Source organism: Sapajus apella, unplaced genomic scaffold, assembly GCF_009761245.1.
Source record: "Sapajus apella isolate SASKATOON/1434 unplaced genomic scaffold, GSC_monkey_1.0 scaffold53, whole genome shotgun sequence".
NCBI lineage: Eukaryota > Metazoa > Chordata > Mammalia > Primates > Cebidae > Sapajus > Sapajus apella.
Window position 1 is genome coordinate 6,656,762 of NW_022436993.1, and position 25,277 is coordinate 6,682,038.

A 25,277-nucleotide genomic window follows, 5' to 3' on the forward strand; every position below is an offset into this window, starting at 1 on the left:
TCCACATCCTTCCACCTTTGTCCAACTGTCTTTCCCCTGAATTTACCCACTCTGCACCTTGCTATCTATCCCCACATTAAGAGATGGGGTCTCCCACCCAGGCTGGAGTGTGGTGGCATGATCACTGTCGCTGTTACCTCCTGGACTTACGCGATTCTCCCACCTAGGCCTCCTGAGGAGCTTGGACTATAGGGGCATGCCCCCATGCTGAGCTTTATTTTGTAGAGAGGGTGTCTCACTGTGCTGTCCATGCTGCCCGCTGCCTTAATATGCATTTACAACCTGCCTTTTGTGGCCACAGAACTACAGAAACCACACTGCCGAACAGCACCAATCACCTCTTTCTTGCAAACCCACAGCCCTCTTCCAGCCTCACTTCCTGTGCCCACCTGACCCCTGTGACCAGCACTGGTCCTTCCCAACCCTGCCCTTTATGCTGCCACTACTCCCCCAATCCCTAGAGAACCCCTTTCCCTGAAAGACAAGGGAACATTCACATAGCTCTTGCTATGACACCCACGCCAGTGGCACATTGCCCATCTGAACCAGAAAATGATTAATAAATACAAAATTTGATCTCTAACATCTTTCCTGTCACTTAAGTGACAAAAGCAGACCACAAATTTGTATATCCGACTGTATACGAAAAGAATATTAAAATTATATGTGTATATTTTACAAAAAGTGAAAGGCCAGGCACAGTGGCTAATGCCTGTAATCCCAGCACTTTGAGAAGCCGAGGTGGGCGGTAAGTTCAGAAGTTTGAGACCAGGCTCCATCTCTACTAAAAAAAAAAGAAAAAAGAAAAAAAATACAAAAATTAGCCGGATGTGGTGGTGGGCAACTGTAATGTCAGCTACTTGAGAAGCTGACAGGAGAATCTGTTAAAAATTTAGAAGGTACAGGTTGCAGTGAGCCGAGATCATGCCATTGCACTCCAGACTGGGCAACAGAGTGAGACTCCATCTCAAAAAAAAGAAAAAAAAAAAAAAAAGTGATGGGCCCTTTTTTTTTTTTCCCTAATTTCAAATTTCTTAAGTGGTCATGATGACTTTTATAAGTTAAATAGGTTAATGCTAACACCTAAAATGTCTGTCACCAGTGCCCTGAGGTGGATGGGAATCACACACTTGGAAAAGGGGCATGTTGTTTACAGCCACGTGACTGTGGACCTCCAGACCCTGAGGGGAATGTGAGGCTGACACGTCTGAGGTGGCTGGAAGGGACATGTGTGCCCCCATTGCTTTACCTCAATGGGGAATCTGTCCCTTAAGACCTGCCAAACCTGAACTGTGACCTAAGTCACAGTCAAACAAAACCCACATTTTCACATAAATCTTTACTGAATTACAAAAATTAGTGATTGGTGTGAAAAAGACATTTCTTTTGTTGCAAATAACAGGTTGAGGAATGGAAAAACAATTGACATGAATTTTAACAAAGTAAACATTTTACAAATGATTTCCAAATATTTATAAAAGTTCACAACTATTTCATTTTGAAAGGCCTAGTTTATATGAAAAGATGGTGTCACTGGTGTGTTTTATTTTCATTAAGTAAAACTAAAAAGAACAGTGTTTGTCTCCCAGAGATTCCTATTCAGGACGTGACCCAGACAGCCAGGCACATTACTCTTAACTGTAGCACCAGCTACTCAGGAGGCTGAGGCACGAGGATTGCTTGAACCCAGGAGTTTGAGGCTGCAGTGAGCCATGATGTTGCCACTGAACTCTAGCCTGGGCTACAGAGTGAAACCATCGCTTAAAACCTAAGGAAATCCACTGAAGAAAGCAACGTTACATTTCCTTGTAAGGTGGTACCTCCCTTGCAATTCCAAGGGCCTCTCCTGCCTATTGGGAAGATTATGGGATCATCTTTCCCTTCTGCTTGGTTGACAGCTGAGGAAGACTTGGCTTTTCTGTCTTGGCCCAGTGCTTGATCTTGACCCACAACATGGACTGGACATCCAAAAGTCTAAAGCACAGAAGCACAGACCGCAACCAGCCAATACTGACCTCCTTCAAGGCTCAGGACCACTAGCAGGGCATCAGTTCTTCAGAGCCTTTCCCAGAGCACAAGGTGCACATGTGAACCAGCAGGTGCCAGGGCCCTGCAGGGAAGCAACCCAGGCTGACGAGGTCCGGGAGCCTCCAGGAAGCCAGAGAGCTACAGAAGCAGATGCTTACAAACACCAGCCAAGGACACATGTTAAAAAATTAAACTCAGAGTAGTTGATAGATGAGTCACCTGTCATTGTAGAGGGATGGTAATCCCTCGCCCCTTGGGGGAGAGATGACTTTCTAGAATCATGATTATTTTTCATGTACATTAAAAAAATCTCTCCAGGAACCTAAAACTCACTCTATTAATAAAGTTTATAGCCTAGGACCAGTTTTTCTTGTTAACTTACTTCTAAATTACCAAGAGCACTTGACACAGATCAGTATGTTCTGATTCAATTAAGTCTGGCGAAAAAGTCTGAGCATTTATATTTTTGGAAAGTACCACAGGCAATTCTGACACTTACCAAGACCCAAGGACCACTAAATGGATTTGGCTTCTCTTTCATGGAATGCCTCTAGTTAAAGCAAGCTAACTGAATGCTCCGCACACTGTATAGCATTTGCTTATGAGAAGTTTCCATTCACTCTGGGCAATATACCAAAACACAACCCAAGACTCCCTGAGGAAGCAACGTGGGTGCAGCCCCTCCATCCTCTCCAAACAAGAATGGCACGGAGTTATAAACAAACATTATTAAATTTTATTAACAAAACTTTGTACATTTTAATACATGTGGAATTTTACATCTAGGTAAAATAACAACACATTCAAAATTTACCATTTATACAAATTGTTACAGAATAACAACCAGTGGGTTAAATAAGTAAAATAAACCACACTGATTTTTTTAATTATCTACAAAAGATTTGACTTTAAAATTCCCCTGAACATATAAAAATAAATTAATTTTACTTTTCAATTAAATCTACCAATTAGAAATATTACAAATCAAAATATCAATGTTATCTTATGAATTTTTCACAATACAAAACAGATTCACAAAACTTTATTTACAGAAATGAGGTAAGAACTGTGCAATGTTTAACCAAGAGACATATTGCAGAATTAACATGTTCTTCCAGCTAAGTACACAGTGGAGGTCTAATTACAGCTGGGTCTTTTCCACTAATAATTCACACACTGAAGAACAGTTGGGTGATTACACCCCCAGTGGTGGATTACTCTGCCATACTGTCACATCAAAAGCGTGGCTCCCCAAAGTGGAAGGGCTGTCACACAGGTTTCACCTGTTTCAGGAACTCGTGGTGAGCTTTTGTTTTAATGGTCAGTAATGGGGAGTGGTTTAAATAAATCTCTATTCTTACCATATCCACTCCTTTTCTTGTGACTCATTAGTGGACAAATACCCAGGTAATAGTTTTGCCTGAGCTATCTACAGTGGCACAGAAAATTCTGAATCAAGGCGGAAGCATGGGAAGGCTGCGGGTGTGACGGGATGATTCCTGCTGCTCGGAGGACGGACTGTCCGAGCCTACTGTCCAGAGCCCTTGCAGCACAATGGAGGCACTTGATCAAGGGCAAACCCCATCAGCACTTTCCAGAGTGGCCCCTTTCTGAAAGAATTATTTCGCTTTGAATTGATCTGGTTCCCCCAGCAGCCTTAAAACTCACTTAACTCAAGGTTTCTTTAATATGAACAGGCCTTAACACTAAAAAAGCAATTCTCAAAACCACCTTTAGCAGATGCAGACATTACCATCCTAACTTGACTACCAAAAGTGGCCAAATCCCATTAGAAAGGAAATTTTAACAAAGATTGCCAAGTCCCAGGTGATGAGCTATATATTTGTAATACTGAGTCAGTGAAACTCCAGGAGAAGGGATTAGACAGTTCCTGGAAATCTGACTGGGAGCAAGCACACTGCGACCCAAACAAGAGGGTATTTCAACTGGTACAACAAAATCAAGTAGTTTGTAAATGGAACAAGTCTTTAGTTTTGCTATTCGTATCTCCAATTTATAACAAAACTAGTTGTGCACCAACTATATTAAATTCTTGAGTCGATAAACATTGCATGTAAATTATGTCACTGAAAAAAGTTATTAAATTTTCTTTCCATGTTCAAAAAATTGGGGTAAGGGATAGGGGTATGGGAATTCCATTTCAGTGCAACAAAGCAACAAGAAAACTAATCAAAGCCTGACAAGAATGTCCTTGTGGCAATTAATCCTTTGTGCATTGAGTTTCTTGTTGCATTTTCTTCATAGCTGTAGTAAAAGGACTGCAAAGGCAGCCAGATGAAGTGCTAGAACAGCAGGATAGTAATTTCTAGATGTTTCACAGGTGTCAACTTTTCTCTTGAGCTACAGGCCCAGTTTTATCACTAAGTCTCTGCAGTTAAACAAAAGAGCAGACAAGTTAGCTACATCAACTTTTGGTAATATCCTCCCAATTTGAAATGGTAACTGGGTAACTGACTGAGATAAAATGTCGTATAGAAGTTACTCCCTTTTTTCTTGCAAGTTGGCATGGCTATTTGCAATATAATATGTAGACATGAATTTGCTAGTAAATGCTCTAAAAACACTAGATTCAACGGTATAAAAAGACCAAAGAGGTAGGCCCATCTGAGGGACAGAAATTCTAAAGAATGAATGCACAATTCGTCTTCCAAAATCAACTTTTCCACAGAAGCAGTAACATGGTGCTGTAGAGAATGAATTTTTTATGGGCTAAGAAAGTCATGGGCTGTAACTCCACATTTGCTATTTGTCCTTGGGCTTAAAACTCTTTGCATTTCCTTTCATTAATCTATTAAAAAAAGAGAGAGACAGGGGTTACAGCCTATTAAAGCTTGATATCACAGATGTCACTGTATCTAACAATGACACCTGGCACATAGCAGGGTACTCAGCAAACAGCACCTCCCAGCCCCGTGCTCCTCTATTAGCTCATTAAACTGCTGTGATTTTCCATTAAATACATTTCATACTCTATAATTTGGGAAAAGTTTGTAATTAGTGCATTTTTTAACACAGGAAAAAAAACTTAAAATGGGGTGGGAGAGGCAATAGCACCAAAAATCTCTACAGAATCACTGCAAATTGCCCACGGCACCAAGAAGTAATGTGATGTGTGATGACAGTAAGCTGGCAAAACAAAAGGGCAAACAGAACACTGAGCTCATGAAAAACAATACTCTACTTTGAATAATTCTCGTTTCTAAGTACAAACTAAAGTTTCTGAAGACTAAAAGCACAGTAAACAAAACTGATTTCCAAGTAACGGGAAAGAGCAAACACTGCAACTTTGAGCACTCATTTGCCAAGTCTCCCACCTCAGTCTCTCCCTTCTTCCTTTTCCTGATGTCCAGTCTCCATTCTACATCCCCATAGCCTCCTCTAACAGGGTTCTGCCCTGAACTGGAATTTAGGGGAAACATTTATACTCCAGTAAAGTAGACCTAATTGAAGGGGAGAATTAATAGAAAGAAACAGCCTTAAAATGGGTTCTACTGTATGTGTAGTATACTGCTCCTGCATCCATTTTTGATTTAACTTTCACATCGAAAGAGTAAGATGCCACCACTTACATGAGATTAATAACTTAAAATTTGTATTCCATTACAAATGTGATTGTGATTTACTTTCTCTAAAACAATAATCTGGTAGAATAATTGGATTGCTTGCCCTAAAATGTATAGACTAATCTTCTAATATACTTAATGTGTAAAAACCACTTTGGAGTAAAACAAGTATTTCCAATTTATATAGACTGGTTCTATAACTAAACAGTTTCTCATAAAGCACGAAACTATTGTCTTTTGATTGGACTGTCTCATATGACTTGCTAACTAAAATATGTTATCTTGAAAATTGCTGAATTATAAAACAGCCTTCAAACAATGTGCAAATTCAAACCGACATATTTAGGAGACGTATAAATTGGCTTAGGTCCTTTGCCTGTAATATCCACCTGCTAAAAACAACTATTTTAAGAAGAAATGATCAGGGGAATAACAAAACTAGGCTGGAAAATGATCATCCTGATTAATCGATACAGTTCTTATTGCATTAGATGTAACAAGGAAAACATACTTACTGCTACTTTCTGACTTGCATTATCTCCATGCATGGTGAGAAATGGGTTGGTGGTAGCTGTGTGAAGTGGGGGTGCCTGTGTACCTGCAAGAAGGTTGTTTATGGGTATTTGCGTTGGTCCAGGGATCTGCAGCTGCTGAAGTTCAGGTTGGTGGTGCTGCTGCTGGTGGTGATGTTGCATTAACTGATACAAAAAGGCTTGATGTTGTTCCTTAGGCAAAAACATGTGAGAGAAAGTGAGTTTCCAAGCAAAGAATTCAGCAGGCAGATGAGCCTGCCTTATCTGTTTTCTTTCCTTTAATATTAGGTATTTGCTAAGAATGAAAACAAGTATCTCATCTAGAAAAATATGCTGCACTAGATAGTAACCACCTACTATAAAATGTCCATATCTTGAGTGAACAGCTTATTTTTAAAACAGGACACACAATATATGAGACCTCTATTAGGTTATCCGTGATAAATCCAGGAGTGCAGCAGCTTAGAGAAATTAAGGTGGATGTTTGAAAGTATTACGTATGGTCATACCCCTTCCAAACTTAAAACAACTTTAAAGTTTCCCTTCCTGCCTGTCATTAGGGTGCTTTCTTGATGCAGTTTCGGACCACCCTTTACAGCAAGCATACACTCCACGCAGCATATATTTATAGATTTCCTAAGTGCTTACTAGGTGTCAGGCACTGCTTCTGGTGCTTGAAACACATGGAGCAGGGAAAGACAAATAAATGAAAATGTTAGATTGTGATTACTGCTATGCATCAAGGGAAATAGAACTGTGTATGAGAATGTCTGGAAGGGTTGGGTGGAGTTGGTCAGGTTGTAATTTTAAGCAGATTAGTCAAGGCAGTTTTCATTACAAAGTTAACATCTGGATGAAGATCTGGGGGAGATGAGGGAATTAGCTGGGTGAATATGGGGGCGGGTAAGGATTTCCAGACAGTGCCAAGGGCCTCCAGAAGGGCAAGCCTAGCAGGCTCCAGTAGCAGCAAGGACCCAGGGAGAGTGGAGGGGGAGCCAGGAGGAACTGAGAAGAACACAGAGCTCACTGTGAGAAGGCAATGGGCACCTTGGCTTGTACTCATAGTAAAATAAGAAGCCAGTAGGTTTTGAGCACAAGGTTTTGAAAAGTGGCACAATCTGATTCCAGCATACAGTCAATGTGAGTCGTCAGAGTCAGAATGGAGTTGCCATCAGCTGAGGTGAGGAAAAAGATGGGTGGGACAGGGTTGTACAGGAAGATCAGCTGTTTTGAACATGTTATGTTTGAAATGTCTTTTAAGATATGCCAGTGGAGCTACAGTGAGCAGCTGGATTACAGGAGCTTGAAGCTCCAGAGAGAGGTCTGGCTAGAGATGTAAATATCAGCACAGAGATGCTATTTACAGACAATGATGGGAGGAGATTGCTGAAGAGGAGGACCCAGGAAAGGATGCTAAAAATGAATGACCAGTTGGGTAGGAAAACACCAAGATAATGTAGTATCCTGGAAGCTGAGAGGAGGAAGTGTTTCAAGGAGGCGGAAAAGTGATCAACTCTCTCAAATGCTGTCGCCAGGTCACTAAGATGAAGAATGAAAACTGCCCACTGGATTTGGCACCACCCAGGTCATGGAGGGAACCAGGGTCAAGCAAGAGTATGAGGTGGAAGCTGTGCGGAGGCTTCCAACAAATTCTCACCTACATCAAGTTTGATGCCTGCAAATGAACAAACCACTCCACAACACTGGCGGATGAAGAAAAAGGTACCGTTTAAACCCCTTTAGTCCTCATGGTCTCCAACCAATAATCTGTGCTGAAAATTCCTTAATCAACCATGTTATAGAAATGAGACATCTACATGTGCTATTATTAGAGTGAAATCTTGATAACACGAAGACCCCAAATAAATGGAGTTTTAGTACTCAAGATGAGGCAAGAGATAAGAAAAACAAGATTCCATCTTAATGTCAGCATTTAAGAGTTTATATATTCTTACATGCAATGTGCCTTTAACACCACTATAAAAACAGACTGAAAATGATCGAGAATCAAAAGTATTTCCAATATGTTTTAGTTTACTAGAGCAAAAAAGTACATAAATATATTTAGAGGCTGGGCGCGGTGGAAGTACAAAGCCTGTAATTCCAGCACTTTGGGAGGCCGAGGCGGGTGGATCACCTGAGGTCGGGAGTTCGAGACCAGCCTGACCAACATGGAGAAACCCCATCTTTAAAACATACATATATGTTTAGAAAGAAATTACAAAGGCTGACATCCTGTGTTAATTGAGCAATGCCTTCTCCAAGCAGCCCAAGTACATGTAGAGTGCTAGGGAAATGGGTCTGGAGAAAGCCCCATGACTCTAGCCGGGGGCCAGGACTGCCCTCACCTGAGCCACAACCCCACTTGGGTCTTGGTCCATGCTTTCTCCCCTTCTCCAAGTTCTCTATTTCCCATCTCCTCTCTGATCTAACAATTAACCCCCATCTCCCTCTGCTGATCACTTTACTTCTAATTAAGAAAATGAGAAGCACTAAAAGCGGGATTGTTTCAGCCCTCCACATAAAACCCACCTCGGTTGCTCTGCCTGCCCTGCTGGTGCCATGAAATGCTGTTCTTATCTCCTCCTCTGCTAGCACCTTTCTTTGTCCTATACCAGAAGTGCCCCATCAACATATACACATGCTCTCACATTCAAAATAGTGAGTCGAGACTACCCCATCTGCCTCCTCCTTTCCCTTTCTCTGCTTTCCAAAGTGCTGTCTTGGGTGCTCATATGCTGTCTTCACTACCTCTCCCTCTCATTTTCTTTTAAACCATTTAGTGAGGTTTTTACATTTATCACACCAAAAGTATAAAAAGCCTCTATACAACCTTTAAGAGACAGGGTCCTGGCCAGGCACGGTGGCTCACACCTGTAATGCCAGCACTTTGGGAGGCCAAGGCAGGCAATCAAGAGGTCAGGAGATTGAAATCATCCTGGCCAACATGGTGAAACCCCATCTCTACTTAAAAAAAAAAAAAACACACACACACACACACACACACAAAAATTAGCTGGGTGTGGTGGCACATGCCTGTAATCTCAGCTACTTGGGAGGCTGAGGCAGGAGAATTGCTCTGGCAACAGAGCAAGACTGTCTTTTAAGGAAAAAAAAAAAAGGTCCTTGTCGCCCAGGCTGGAGTGCAGTGGCATGATTATGGCTCCCTACAGCCTCAACCTCCTGGGCTCCAGTGATCCTCCCACCTCTGCCTCCCAATTAACTGGAACCACAGGCACACAACACCACACCTGGTTGGTCCATTCTTTTTTATCCTACCACAGATGCATTTTACATAGTTGACTCCTCCCTTTTCTGGAAACATTTCCTTCACCTGGCCCCTAAGATGCCATTCTCTTATTCTCTTACTGGCCACTGTTTCTCAATATCCTGTACGGGCTTACTCTCCTTTTCTAGGGTGTCCAGGACTCAGTCTTCATGCTCTAGGAGTCCACATCGCATCTTTTGGCTCTCGGCATCTGTGCAGCACTAACCCCAGATCTCTCTAACTGCACCCTTACCTGGGACTCCAGATACCTATTAAGCAACTGTCTCATCTCCATTTCACTTGTGCATCTAAAGGGATTTCAACCTTTAGTGTGTCTATGACACCTATTTTTCTCTCCAAAACTGGTTGGGTTCTGCTCTTCCACATCTCAGTAAAAAAAGTCACTAACCATTCAGAATTCTTTCTCTTCTACGTCCTGCAAACAAGTCTTGTTGGTTCTACCTTGAAAACATAATGGCTGGGCACAGTGGTTCACACTTGTAATCCCAGCACTTTGGGAGGCTGAGGGCAGATCACTTGAGGTCAGGAGTTCAAGACCAGCCTGGGCAACATGGTTAAAGCCTGTCTCTACAAAAAGATACAAAATTAGCCAGGCATGGTGGCACACGCCTATAGTTCCAGCTACTTGGGAGGTTGAGGCAGGCGAAATCGCTAGAACCCAGGAGGAGGAGGTTGCAGTGAGCCCAGATTGCCACACTGCATTCCTGCCTGGGCAACCGAGTAAAAGTCTATCTCAAAAATACATGCACACACCCAGACTCACACTCCCAGGCAGTTTTCAACACACAGCTCATACTATTGTAACACCTAAGTCTCCTGCCTGAGCCACTCCCTCCCTGTTTTCCACTTTTGCCTCTGTCTTTACTGCCCCACCCGCAACAACACACACAAACTATTCTCTATATAGCAGCAAAGCTAATCCTTTAAAATGTAAATCACTGATTCACTATTTTGTCAAAACCCTCTAATTCTTAATTCTTAATCCTGAAAAAAAAAAAAAGGAGAATGAAATGAGATTAACAAAACTGAGATCATTATTAGCGCTGGGTGAGAGAATGAGGAAAATACATAGGTCTTCAGGGTGCTCTCCACTCTACTTTTGGTACACTTGAAATTTTCCATAATAGATTTTTTTTTTTTTTTAATCACCAGTGGCTTTCCATCATACCTTGCCACAACCAAGAAAGGCTGTACTTGATCATCTAGGACCACCCGTTGGCTCTGACCTCTCCTACCCTCTGTGACCATACTGCTGCTGCCCTTCTACCTCCAATGTGCTTTCTCTCCATGCTCCCTCAAGCCACAAAGACACCCTCCCTGAGCTCTCATGTTGGTCTATGCTCAAAAGTCACCCCTTGCAGAGGCGGGGCCATTTTATCTAAAATGGTCCTCGGCTCCCCACACTCTTCCCCACTTACTCCATCCACTTCCTTTTTCTTCTCAGCATTTATCACAACCAAAAAGCATGCATTATGTCCATCCATCTCCTGTATCAAAATGCAGCTCTGGGAAAACGCACACCACATGTCACTCAGCACTGTCTTACCAGAACCCACCTACGACAGCACCATGCCACATGCCCTGTCACTTTGAAGTTCAGGAGTGCACACGACATCACTGCAAGTATCACAGCCGGCACCACATGGCAAAAACTTTTTGGATTATACATTCAATAATGTTACTTCACAAAGAAATCTATACCCACCCTGAATATTATAGCTTAGAACACTTGCTCCTAATAAAATGTTATCAAAAGAAAGAACTTACTGGTGTGAGCTGTTGAGAATTTAACAACTGCTGAAACTGCTGTTGATGAATAAATATTTGTCTTTGCTGGTCAGAAAGTAATCCTAGTCCTGAGGCACTGAAAAATGATTAGAATTCTTACTTTTTACTACATACCTCTAATGCTTTTTTAGAAGTTTAAAAATGAAAGACAACTTTTCAATTTTTTGTTTAATAACTGAAGTGAAATTTTTAATCCAAACGTCTTTTGAAAAAAATTATGTACAAATTATTTCTGTATATATGCATGTGTACAGCTAAACAAGAACTTACATTACCAAGAAATGTGTTTTCTTTTTATTATAAAACAAATAGGCCCTAACCATAGAAATTTACATGTGTTTCTAACAAGCATATGTAACAATTATTCAAGAATAATTTAACCCACACTTAGTAAATACATATTTGAAACAAAGAATCCAGACATACTACTGATTTGACCTTTCCTTTTCTAATGGTCCCAGTGGTAAGTAGAGACCTAGAGGAAATAGCTTTCTAGTACTGACTGCAAATCTATTTTAAAGTATTTATTCCCCAAAAGTATGTTTAATAACATACATAGCTTTAGTTCCCTAGTATTGAACAGACATTCAAATGCAATATCAGTACAATGAAACCAGTGAGTCTCACTTCCTGGGAAATCAGATAATTGGCCTTTATCCTATATCAAAATCTTTGATTAAAACATTAAAAATATTAAATATATTTCAAGAAATTAATATTCATGTTATCTCCACTATAATATTATCTTTAGAATTTACGATACAAGAAAAACTAGTATTTAAAAGTAGACATCACAGATTAAGACTGTCAGCACATAATATATTTAATACTGTTACTATAAGTGACTTAATTTCATTTTTATCTAAATTAAGTTTCAAAAATAAATGTACTCTGTGTATAGTGTACTTAAAATTTTTGGCAGACTTCTTTTCTTAGGGTATATTTACAAAGGAACATATTGAAAGCCCCAATCTAAGGCACAGACAACACTGGTAATGTTATACTAAAAAACCCAAAACAACTTAAGTTTCTTACCTGTTAGTCAGTGTAGCTGGCATTGGATGTGTTGCATTAGGTGGTACAGTTGTGTGAGTGAGAGGGGTAGGGTTCTGGGATATTGTGACAGGAGTCTGCATAACCCCATTTAAAGCTCCTACAATGCCATTAATTGCCAGTTGGTTACCTGGCAAAGCTCCAATTATTCCACCCACTGCAGACACGGCAGGAATGGTGGAAGTTACAGGCTGCATTCCACTAGCTAGTGCCCCCACTGTCACACCATTGACCTGCTGAACTCCACTCACTCCTGAGCCTTGTTGAGCCGGACTCTGCCCAGCAGGAGGTGGGGTGGAAAGAGCCGATGAGCTGCTGGTGCTTTGTCCACTGGAGGTTAAGTCCTAGCACAAGAAAAAAGAGAAACTAAGTTTAAAGAACACAGCAAAATTGTTTAAAATAATTTTAAACCATTTAAGGTAAAATACTATTATTCACAAGTAAATCACACAGATGAAAATAACCACACAAAAATTACCTGATTTAATACAGGAAGAGAATTATCAGGTAAAAAGCTGTTTCCTATATGAGGGCTCTTACTGCTGTTCAAGGAATCAGTAGTAGGAGCTAGAATAATAAAAGACAAAAAGAAACCTATTTACCCTATTAAATTACATTATGTGTAAGATTAAAGGCTTATTTTAAAGCTTATGCTGAAGCCTGTATCAAAACCACTTAAATATCAAGTCTTGCTATTCCTAAGACTGATTTAAATAGGAAAAAAATCTATTATTTCTATTGAATACCTCGCTGTAAATCGATAATGAAATCATTAGACATTTAAGTAAATTTTACCATTACATTATAGACTAACGAAGTTAGAGTTAATTCAAGTTGATCACTTAACAGGATTCTTTATGCCCTTCAAAAACAACCTATCCTTCCTTTTCTACATCTTCATATAACTGGTGACCAATTATTACTCACTTACAATGCAAATAACATTAAAAGCCTATTTTCCTTAGATATAAATTATTTTCACACTTACCAGTCTGTGCTGAAAATGTGTGTATTTGATGAGACGGACTAGGATTTGCTGTTATTGCTGGAAAAGGCACTGAAAGCTGTGCATTCAATAACTGGAGCCGTTCCTTTTTGGCAGTCAAGTTTTTAATCTGTTCCTCTAATCTTCGGTTTTCAACTTGAAGTTGGTGTAATGACTTCAGCATTCCTAAAACTAGCACACATTTGGATAGTTTTTAATAATGACAAGTACATACACAAGACTAAGTATTTTACACATTGCCAGTAACCTTAGAAATAAGTTAAAATAGAACAGCAGAAATTCTGTAAAGTATTTCTAAATGATAAAATTTTGTTCCTAAATTTGTATGTGGATATAAAATTCCTATCTATGTTTGTATTTTGTACATCCAGGGAAAGTGCTCCTGGATGTACCTTCTGGAAACTTTATTGCCACATACCAAATAATAAACACCAGCTTCAGGTAATCTTCCATTCTCAATGAAAAGTGTTGACATTTTTATTTTCATCAAAAATAAGAGCCCATTAAAAATTGGTGTGCCTACCACTATTTTACATTAAAGTAATATAGAATGGTTAAGGATCGTACCAATACCCTTTACCAAAATAATGAGCACATGTTTTTGTGTTGCTCCGTTTAAAGAAAGCTCTGCCATCAGATGCCTGGCAGGAGGCCCATAATCCCAGCTGCTCAGCATGTTGCTCTGCAGGTCACCCAGCAGGGAGCGCTGTGTGTGTGTGCCCAGCCACCTCCCCAGTCCTGGAGAAAGGCACATCCCCTGTAAACAGGCTGGCTTTCAGTCTGGCCCCATCACCTCAGGTATTTCAATTCCTTCCACAACTTGGACCCCCCAACCAACAACACAGAGCGTTGCTGTGAGGATTTTTGAAGTGTCCGTCACTGTAGCCTACGTACTAAAAAGTTGTATTTGTTTAACATGACCTCAGGGCCTTCAGAAGACACAACTCCTCTGGTACAGACACATCTGGCCATTTCCCAAGGATTTAGCTTTTATCCCTCCCCTCCAAGATCCCACAAAGAAACCTTAGTGGGCCCAAATGAGATGCAATAAGACTAAGCTAAACCTATCCTCCAGCTATCCTGTTTAAAGGATTAGCCCGGCATGAATTTCCTCACAATTAGCATTTTTTGTGAGGGTACCATTCATAAAATACATACCAATTTATGGCATTCAGCTAACCAACAATAAGCAAAATATTTCAATAAAACGAAGTAGCAGAAGTTTATTCTCCAAAATGATGAAAACCACGTGTTTTTCCCTAAAAATAAAACAAGGCCACATCTCCAGCTAACCACCACCTATTTTAACTCTGTATTTTTCACCCACAGCCCTAATACTTAAAACGGTATACTGAAATATCGATATACAATACATGCCCTATATTCCGAGGTGAGCATAATATATGCCAATTATAGATTTATTTTAGTAATTACTATTACTCTTCCAAATTATAAAATGAAGAAGCCAGCTGGCCATACCTGACTATAAAATAAATTCTCCAGAGGTGAGCAAGTTTTCTTCAATTAGCCTAAGAGAAGAGAGTGCTCACATACTTTAGTAGACTGATAAGAAAAAAGTACAGTGGAGACACAAAGTACCAACATGTATAACCATGGTAAGCACCGAGATAGTGCTGTCTATAAGTCGGGCAGGGTCTCAATCTGTCGCCAGGCTGGAGTGCAGTGGCGCAATCTCAGCTCACTGCAAACTCCGACTCCCCGGTTTAAGCGATTCTCTGGCCTCAGCCTCCTGAGTAGCTGTGATTACAGGCATGTACCACCATGCCCCCAGCTAATTTTGTTTTTGTATTTTTAGTAGAGACAACGTTTCACCATGTTGGCTGGGATGGTCTTGATCTCCTGACCTTGTGATCTGCATGCCTCAGCCCCCCAAAGTACTGGGATTACAGGCCTGAGCCACCACACCTGGCCTTTTTCATGTCATTTAATCCTCACAATAACCCTCTGACATGGGCGCACTATTACACCCACTTGTAAAAACGGGAGACTAAGGAACTTTTAAAAACATGCCCAAGATCATACTATTATTAACAGGTAAAGTCGGGATTCAAATCCAAGCAGTAACACTATAGAATCTCTTCTAATAGGATGAAAAGCGACTTCTGCATCCATCTGCCTATCTGTCCATCTGCTTATCCATCTTGATTTACATACAAGAAAATGAATACTTACTGTCACTAGGAGTACCCTGTTCTAATAAAAATTGCTGTCCTTCACTCCACTGCCTCTCCAAAAGCTGTTCTATGCTGGCTGCTACTGGAGGCAGATTTTCCAAACTGCTGTTGCCTGGTTGATCATAGCGAATCTGTAAGCTGCTTACAGGGGATCTGTTGAAAACATTAATTCTCAAGTTAAAAAGAAGGGGAATGCTTTTAAGAGAGTGCAGTTTCTTACCTTAAGCTGATCCCTTTTCTCCTGTATGAGAGTTTTATAACACCAGGCTGCCTATGCCAGAAGTATCAGGTTCCTGGATTTAGAAAACCATAATCTACCCTAAAATTGAGTAATTATCATTCTTCCTCCCAAAATTATAGAATCAAGGGAATAGCTAGCCATCATAGATAATTAAAAACCACTAGAAAATACAAACATGCCACAAACAATCTCTAAAATAGGCTGTAAAATAACTTGGTTATGGCATTACAAGACAAAAGGCGGAAAGACAGAATTAGACTTAAAAATAATTTTCCAGAACAGAAAAGGGTTCCACCTCTCTGCCTTGATATATTTGCTATCACAATAACCCTGAACAATTACAATACTGTGAAAGGTATTTGAATTAACCAACTAAAATCTCAAATATCACTGATAAATTTTTAACAATCTTGAAGCAGCCTTTTGTTATAAATTAAAAAATCTTCATTTTCAAGTATTTTCACAAGAAAAAATAGACCAAAGCAATTTTTCTTTTTTTTTTTCATTTCTGGAGACAGGGTCTCACTTCATCAGCCATGCTAGAGTGCTATGGTGTGATGATGGCTCACCACAGTCTTGACCTTCTGGGTCCTGGGTTCAAGTGATCCTCCTACCTCAGCCTCCTGAGCAGCTGGGACCACAGGAGCTACCACACCCATCTTTTTTTTTCTCCGGGGGGACTGGCGGAAGGAAGGTTAGTGGGAGGAGACGGAGTTTCATCATATTTCCCAGCTTAATCTCAAACTCCTGGGCTAAAGTGATCCTCCTGCCAAGGCCTCCTGAACTGCTGGGAATACAGGCATGTCCAGCCCCCAAAGCAATTTTTATTTGATCCATTCACATGACTATTTCTAAAATGTCTTAGATCTGTACTTCAAATGATAATCACTGAATCAACCCTTCTAAAACAAATAGTACTTGTATTAAGATGACCATGTAATATTCTCTCAATTTTTTTGTTTTAAATTAGTAACTGTGGCCATTTCTGGTCTCCAGCCACCATTCTAAAGTAATACATTAGTAAAGAGCTTTAGAATTTCCAAAGAGTTTGTATGTATCTCATATGATCTCCACAGCAAACTAGTGAGAAGTCAAAGCCTGGTTTAATGGCTCCCTTTTCAGATGAGGAAACAGGACAGTTTTATTTGTCTAAAGACACACTGCTGGTGAGGTGGGACAGAGCTGGGCTACACACTTCAGGTCTCCTAACAACCCACTAGTGTTCTTGACACTGCTTTAATATGCTTCTCTACAAAATTTTTGTAAGATGTTAAACAAATGGGGCTTTTTATTTCATATGTAAACATGATGGGCTAAAAACAGTTGGCCATCCCTCTACAAATAGTACATTATGCCAGGATTAATTTGGGCTGTTACATTACAGGCTGATTTCTAAAGAGTAATACAAAGTTGGAAATACATGCTAAAAATAATTTAATATCATTTGTTAAGTCCCATTTAATGAAAAGGTAAAACTATATTAAGCAAAACAGCACTAAGATTTTTAATAATTTCTGGGTAGCCTGTATGATATTTTAAGTTTAAAAGGGAGACGGAAAAATGTTTCTTCCACTAAACACTAAGCAAACATCCATTAGCTTTCTTCTTTGAAAAGAAAAATAAAACAACATAGAAATCACAATATAAAAATCACAGTAAGGCCGGGCGCGGTGGCTCAAGCCTGTAATCCCAGCACTTTGGGAGGCCGAGGCGGGTGGATCACAAGGTCAAGAGATCGAGACCATCCTGGTCAACATGGTGAAACCCCGTCTCTACTAAAAATACAAAAAATTAGCTGGGCATGGTGGCGCGCGCCTGTAATCCCAGCTACTCAGGAGGCTGAGGCAGGAGAATTGCCTGAACCCAGGAGGCAGAGGTTGCGGTGAGCCGAGATCGCGCCATTGCACTCCAGCCTGGGTAACGAGTGAAACTCCGTCTCACAAAAAAAAAAAAAAAAAAAAAAAAAAAAAATCACAGTAGTCAGACACTTTTATCACTGTGTTTTTCCAATTCCATGTTTCCAAAGAATGGATATCTGATTTTTTGTAGAGTTCAATCAGGGATAACAATACTGATTTTAGTTCACCCAGGAATTATATAGGAAAAAAGGTACCACTAGATGTACCATTAGAAAATTATAAATTAGACAATTACTGGTTACTGAACTAATCTCTATGATAAAGATGTTCCTTAACAGACATTCCCCAGATATATCAGCAACACTATAACTTATGATCTGTCATCACATGAAAAGTTCATTTTGAAAAAAAAAAAAAATTTTTTTTGTAGACATGGAGTCTTGCCATGTTCCCCAGGCTGGTCTTGAACTCCTGGCCTCAAGCAATCCTCCCAACTTACCCTCTCAAAGTGCTGGGATTGGGGCCGGGCATGGTGGCTAATACCTGTAATCCCAGCACTCTGGGAGGCTGAGGTGGGTGGATCACGAGTTCAAGAGATCGAGACCATCCTGGCCAACGTGGTGAAACCCCGTCTCTTAAAAAAAAAAAAAAAAAAAAAAAGTGCTGGGATTATAGGCATAAACTACCATGCTTAACCAAAATTTTCATTTTTATTCACATTTCTCCCATACTTGGAAGAAAGACCCCAGAACTGGCTTTTCTCTTACTCTCCATTCTTACTCACTCTAACACCATGTTGAGGGAGGGTTCTTAAATTAAAGAACATAGAGAAAACAAAGAGAAGGCACAGAAGTGAAATAAAATAAAGAGACAGCCATCACTAAAGGTCCATTCTCCCCTACAAACAGACACAGTATCTCATACCACATTCTCCCCATTTAAAATGGAAGGAATATGCAGTTCAGTAACCCCAAATATATTAATAAATTATTTTAATAAATGGTACCTGAATACTGTCATAAAATAATTTCAAAAAACTTGTAATACATTTGTGATAACTGGTTCAAACAATTTAAGAACTAGTAGGATTTTAGTGATCTACCACAGGACTTTACTGAATTAGGAAGTAGAGACTAAGGAATTAGTGCTGTCCCTATAGCAGAGCTAAAACTGGAACCCAAAGTTGAGAGTCTTGGGTCTATAACTTTAAGAGATCTTAAGACTATTTTAAAGAATCAAAAAGAATTACTCAAATCAATATACAAGTAGTAAATATAAGAGTTCAAACTGATTTGAAATCTAATGATGTTTAAATTAATATTGAAATTAATTCAGAATCATTTTTCTTGACTGTCTAGACATACATTCTACAGACATTCTCTGTAGAATGCTTTTATAGCCTCACAAATGTACACTCTACTGATATAAGTTTCCAAATCTCAAACATTTCCTTTGCCTATACTTTGCAGTGTAAATAGCGCTTACCGTGGCGAGAGACTTCCTCTGGGTGAGCTTCCTCTGCCAACTAGGTTGCGGCTATTGTCTCCAAGATCTTGATCTGTAGTGTAAATATTTCAGAGCTGATAAAGTGACTCCCACTAGATAAAAGGTTTTAAACTCTGGCCCTGATTTTTCCTAAAACATACATTAAACCTTTACCACTATCTTTGCAGTTCCTATGAAAGTAGAAGATCTAGCATGTTGCTAGTTTAGAATTGCTGAACTGTGGCATGTAAGGCGCTGTCCCTACACGTTTTTGTGGGTGTAGAAGGCCATGGATTATGTTCTGTTCTTTCATTCCTTTCTATTTTACAGCACAGAAGCGTGGTTTGCATTTGCTGTACCCTCCCCTCAGCCACTTTTAATTTCTACGGTTAAAGTAATGAATCACAGCTGTGGACAGCTAATCTGTATGCTTATCACAGCAAATCCGTATGCTTTGTATTTTTTAACACTTTGCATCCCAAGACAAGCCATAAAACACATTAACACAGACCTGCATACCAAGACTAACATTGTGGTATCAGATAGACCCTTACTCCAAGAATAAAATTATGTATAACACTAAATTTCCAAATTAACAAAAACAAGTAGGAATCCAGAATACCAAATTTAAAAGAAAAAAAATTAACTTTTCAAAATATTCCTTAGGTAATATCAAACATCTCTGCTTGAAAAGTAACTCATATTTCCCCAGCAGTTAATTCCTTATAAAAATCACCCTATCTGGCCTCTTTCAAGGTTGTCCTTCCCTTATTCTGAGTTAGGTAACCTCTGACCCCTAAAGGGAAAAGACAGAGGGGATTCATTCTTGGTGAACTGCTAAATCCATTCCCTTCCCCCAAACAGGCATGACTACTTGGACATGTCAACCAATCCTTAAGGATGGAATGAAACAAAGCAAATCCAAGTGGCTCATTAAGACAGTACAAGAGACAAATGCAACAAAACGTCAACTGGTGAACGTTCACAGGATTACTAAACACTGCAGAGATTCTCTAACAGGATTTTTTTAACCAAGTTTGTGTGATACAATTTCATGAATTATGCAAATAAAGGTTTAGGCTATTCACAGAAAAGCCCAGTGTTATGTTACTTTCATTGCATAGAACTGAAAACTGAACACATCAATCACAAAAGTCACAGGAGACACTGCTGCATTCCTGCCTGCTGATGGCTCTGCTGAACATTTCCATTTCAGACGGTTAAAAAACAAAACAAAAAAACAAGCACATCACTATTTTGCAGCAAAGCATACTATTTACTTCCAACTGTGATTCTTTTTTTTATTGTAAATAGACAATTTGTAATTATATAAATCTGGAGTACAAACTGATGTTATGATATATGAATGTAATGTGGAATTTCAAAAGTGAAGCTTATATCCATCACCTGAAACAGTTAACATTTTCCAACTGTGAATCTTTTTTTAAGTACAATCCTCAATTAACCATATTCCTACCTGCTTTCAAATAAAATGAACCAAAAGGGGGAAAAACTTAAGAGTAGGTCAGAGTAGAGTTTTAGAGTTCAGCAATTTTATTTATTTATTTATTTATTGTATTGTATTGTATTGTATTGTATTGTATTGTATTGTATTTTTTAAGACTGGGTTTCACCATGTTGGTCAGGCTGGACTTGAACTCCCGACCTCAGGTGATTTGCCCACGTTGGCCTCCAAAGTGATTGGATTACAGGCGTGAGCCACCATGCCCGGCAGAGTTTAGTAATTCTTGAAAACTTACCTGTTTGATTGTTTTCAGACTGAGCTATAAGAGCTGCCATTGATGAATTTGGATTTAATCTATTGCCATACATATGAGACGGTGCCTGACTGAGAGAAGATCCAGATAGGGTATTTGCCTAAATGGAAAATAGTACAATGATAAATGAATTATATTTGAAAATATATTAAAGTTTTCCCTCCTAATAGATCTAGTAATTATATTCTCCAGCTTAAGAATATAAGCAAAATTTGTGACCTTCTGAAAAGCAAATTTCACTCTTACTTGTTTTATCATTCCAACGTGTCAATTTTTTTTTAAGTTACATAACTACAAATTATTAGTATTATTTTTGAGATGGAGTTTCACTCTCGCCCAGGCTGGAGTGCAATGGCGCAATCTCGGCTCACTGCAACCTCTGCCCCTCGGATTCAAGTGATTCTCCTGCCTCAGCCTCCCAGGTATCTGGGATTACAGGTGCCCACCACCAGGCCCAGCTAATTTTTTTGTATTTTTAGTAGAGACAGGGTTTCACCAGGTTGGCCAGGATGGTCTCGAACCCCTGGCCTCAGGTGATCTGCCCACCTTGGCCTCCCAAAGGGCTGGGATTAGAGGCATGAGCCACAGCACCTGGCCATAACCACAAGTTTCTAAAAAAGAAAGATCAGCACATTCAAAGTTAACTATTCCTTTTTTTAATTTTCAAAGTATATAGCTGATACCAAAACCCAGTGGCACAGTGTAGCCATGTGGACATGCAAATAATTAATCTTATTAAACCATCCATAACATAAAAGCAGGTAGATAACAGATGTCTAACAAAATGCTTCAATCTCTCATATCACAAGCTGGCTAAGGAGGCCAAAAGTCCAACTTTTTTCTAGTATGTTAACTACACAGAGGTATTTCCATTGCTTAACTCTGTCATTAGTAAAACCTGCACACTATTTTGTTACTTCCTATTTTGATAGACTTGGAAGCCTGCTGCTTTTTCTGTTTTGTTTTGTTTTTATTTTAAAAGAAAGCAAACAGGCATCCCAAGTATGTTTTCTATACAATGCAGGACTCAACGAATTGCAGCTCTGCCCTGACCCCATATAAGGCACTGTCTTTTTGGCAGCAAGCCAGCTCTACTAACTGAAGAGCTAGTCTAAAGTTTGTAATTCATTCATGTTGCTAACCACAATTCTGAAGGCCTCTACTGGGACCTGTGCCAAACAAGCGAAAATGAACCCTTAAACAGATGAAGCTAAGGAGGCTGGCCAAAGTATTGCGTAATCCACTGTAATAAAAATGCTTTCTTTGATGTGCACGCTCTCTTCCACTTTCCAAGAATATTATGACCTTAAAATGTGATATTTTGGAGGCAAATTTCTTGTATACAAAATACTGTTACTCACAGAAGACTATCACTGGCCTGAAATAATTTTCAAACTTAACCACAATGTTAAAGTAGACTTGTTCTTCTTTTTCATGAATGAAATCAAATTGAAGCTTTTATAAACTAAAATCATCACACAGTTATTTTAGAACAAAACTCTTTAAAATATCGTCAAAGAACTAAAGCAATTCTATCATAAAGAAGCTGAGTAAAAGAACAACAAAAGATATAGGACACTTGGACATGTATAACCGCACACAGAGACTAAAACAACACAGTAGTTATAATAAGCAAAATAACACAGAGTAAGCTGTATTTCTGGACAGACGCACATTGTGACATTGCATCTTGGCCTTCAGCCCACTTACAAAGCATGAAATGTGCATTTGCAGTTCACAGAAACAGTCTCCAGGATGCAGAATCTTATCCTTACTTTCCATTGTCTCAAAGCGCGAATTTTATAGTCCACACTTTAATGTGTAAATTAAATCTGTCAATTTCTGGGTTTTGTTCTTCCTCTTATTAAAAATATGCAGACCAAGTAAGTTGGTACTCTAAAGTCCTGTTTAACAATCAACTGTCCTTTTGGAAAAGGTAAATTATAACTTCAACATGAAGATCGTGCTGTTCACTTACCATGTATTTAATAGCAGAGGGCACATAAAACACACAGTTCATAAACAGAGATACAATTAAGATTTTTTATCTCTCCAGAAGTCAATTCTTTGGGAATCTTAGCTATTCATAAAACGATATAGAATAAGAAAAATACAAACAATTCAACAGAAAAAACAGATGTTACCAATCCCATGTGTTAAAGCCTCAGATCCTAATACTTAAAAATAGCTTTTGCAGAGCCAATTTACTCTTACTGTAGACACAATTCTAAAAAAGATCCACTACACATTTAATAGATTCAAAGTAGAAAAATTAACTAGAAGGAGGAAGAAAAACTCGTATCTTGAGACAGTTTGTTAGCAGCCAGAATTAACAGCTGACCATAAGACAGGGGAGAGAAAAATATGACCAAGAGAGAAAGCACAGTACAGAATGTGGGTGGGATGGTTTAAAGAAGACCTTTAGGAGAGCATTCTAATTTTAGTGTATTAGTAACTTTATAAGGGTACCTCTAGATGCCTTAGCACTTCCAAAGCAAGGAAACACTCTCAGGCTTTTGACTCTTGTTCATGCAGTCATCTACGTTACACATCAATATATCAGCTGGAATACCTTTTTACTTTTAATTATCAGTCTCATCAGTTGCGTTACATAAGAATCCAAAGACCCAACTCTTACTAGAACTAGAAATCTACTCATTTTTAGGAAAGGTTCCTTCTGCCAAGGGCTTTATATTAATATTTATCCTTACTAGCTTCAAATTTCAGAGGGACAGCATTTTCTTGATCTAGTCTCCGAATTACCTTAGTTTCCCTATCATCTATTAGCCCCACTAAATATACTAAAGATCAAAATAGGAGTATGGCACAACACATCAGAAAAAAGATAAATATCTTTAGCATATGCCAAAGAAGGAAAGTCGCCCTTTTTTTTTTTTTTTTTTTTTAACGGAGTTTCGTTCTTGTTACCCACGCTAGAGTGCAATGGCACGATCTCGGCTCACCGCAACCTCTTCCTGCCTCAGCCTCCTACTGGGACTACAGGTGCGTGCCACCATGCCCAGCTAATTTTTGTATTTTTAGTAGAGACAGGGTTTCACCATGTTGACCAGAATGGTCTCAATCTCTTGACGTTGTGATCCACCCGCCTCAGTCTCCCAAAGTGCTGTTATTACAGGCGTGAGCCACCACACCCGGCCAGAAAGTTGCTATGTTTTTTTTTTTTTTTTAAAAAAGAGATGGGGTTTCACCATGTTGGCCAGGCTGATTTTGAACTCCTGACCTCAAGCAATCCACCCACCTTGGCCTCCCAAAGTGCTGGGATTACGGAAAGTCGCTATTTTTAAAAGATGGCCAGCAAAAGTTAATACAATAAATGAAGGTATTATTGGAAATGACCAATTTCCCAAACTGGATAGCTGAAAACAATCTGGTAGTTATTCTACTAAAGACATTTATCTAAACAAGGGACTTTCCAAAAAGAAGTAAAAAGTTATTAATACTAAAAGATAGTATTTTGGTGTATAAAAAATCCACATTCCAGCTGGGCACAGTGGCTCACGAGGTCAGGAGTTCAAGTCAAGCCTGACCAACATGGTGAAACACCGTCCCTACTAAAGATACAAAAAATTAGCCAGGCGTGGTGGCACAAGCCTGTAATCCCAGCTATTCAGGAGGCTGAGGCAGGAGAATCGCTTCAACCTGGGAGGCAGAGGTTGCAGTGAGCCGAGATTGTGTCATTGCACTCCAGCCTGCCCAACAGGACAAGAATCTGTCTCAAAAAAAAAAAAAAATCTACATTCCATATTGATTTCCACTGGGAAACTCAAATCACAAATATCATTTTAAGGATAGTAAGATGAGATACCAAAGGCTACACAAATGACTGTCAATGCTTAGCCTACATTTCTGAAATGATGTTTGAAACAGTTAATGCTGGGGTCCTTGAGTCTTTTGGAAAAACTTGGTACATCCAAGTCAAGAAGCCCCCACCCACATTTTTGTGGAAAGATCCCACAACTTACCAGCACTGAAGATGGGGAGGTGGAAGAGCTGGGAAAAGAAAGACAGCTTACTGAAGAGAGCACAAACATAGTGTCTGGCATGTCACTGACTCAAAAACCTTGCTGCCATTAATAAGTGAAAGCGTTAAGATTCAGGGGAAAGGAAGGAAGTCCATGTTAACCCAAAGAAGTAAGGGTTATGAAGCATAAAGGGCATGAAAGCTTTTGTATTAAAAAAATCTGGAATAAGAAATAAAGGAAACACTAACATACACACACTTCTCTACAACATACTATGGACATGGATTCTGTAAAGTGCATTGAAAGCAAATTACTAATGTACCAGAAGACTGTTTCAGAAAATCTGGTTTAAAGACTAGAAATTCTTTTTGAAAAAGCAGTGTCTGTTTTATGACATTTCAGTCTTAACCTGCCCCAGGTAAGAAAAATGGCTATTGTGGGGTCGGGCGTGGTGG

General features: G+C 39.4%; 1 protein-coding gene across 20 annotated transcripts in view; it reads right to left on the reverse strand.

Moving 5' to 3' along the window:
- Nucleotides 1-2,741: 2,741 nt before the first annotated feature.
- MLLT10 (MLLT10 histone lysine methyltransferase DOT1L cofactor) overlaps nucleotides 2,742-25,277 on the reverse strand; it is a 245,921-nt gene continuing 223,385 nt past the window's right edge. For 15 of the 20 annotated variants that reach the window (XM_032243907.1, XM_032243917.1, XM_032243908.1 and 12 more), the window contains 9 exons: nucleotides 20,822-20,939; nucleotides 19,062-19,134; nucleotides 15,475-15,629; nucleotides 13,264-13,452; nucleotides 12,754-12,842; nucleotides 12,258-12,619; nucleotides 11,202-11,298; nucleotides 6,128-6,337; nucleotides 2,742-4,417 (listed from right to left, as the gene is read on the reverse strand). In XM_032243907.1, the coding sequence (XP_032099798.1) occupies nucleotides 4,373-4,417; nucleotides 6,128-6,337; nucleotides 11,202-11,298; nucleotides 12,258-12,619; nucleotides 12,754-12,842; nucleotides 13,264-13,452; nucleotides 15,475-15,629; nucleotides 19,062-19,134; nucleotides 20,822-20,939 (1,338 nt within the window). In that variant the 3' untranslated portion in view covers nucleotides 2,742-4,372. Of the gene's footprint in view, nucleotides 4,418-6,127; nucleotides 6,338-9,420; nucleotides 10,002-11,201; nucleotides 11,299-12,257; nucleotides 12,620-12,753; nucleotides 12,843-13,263; nucleotides 13,453-15,474; nucleotides 15,630-19,061; nucleotides 19,135-20,821; nucleotides 20,940-25,277 lie in introns of those variants that run through there. The other 5 variants (XM_032243924.1, XM_032243906.1, XM_032243913.1 and 2 more) reach the window with 4 other exon arrangements.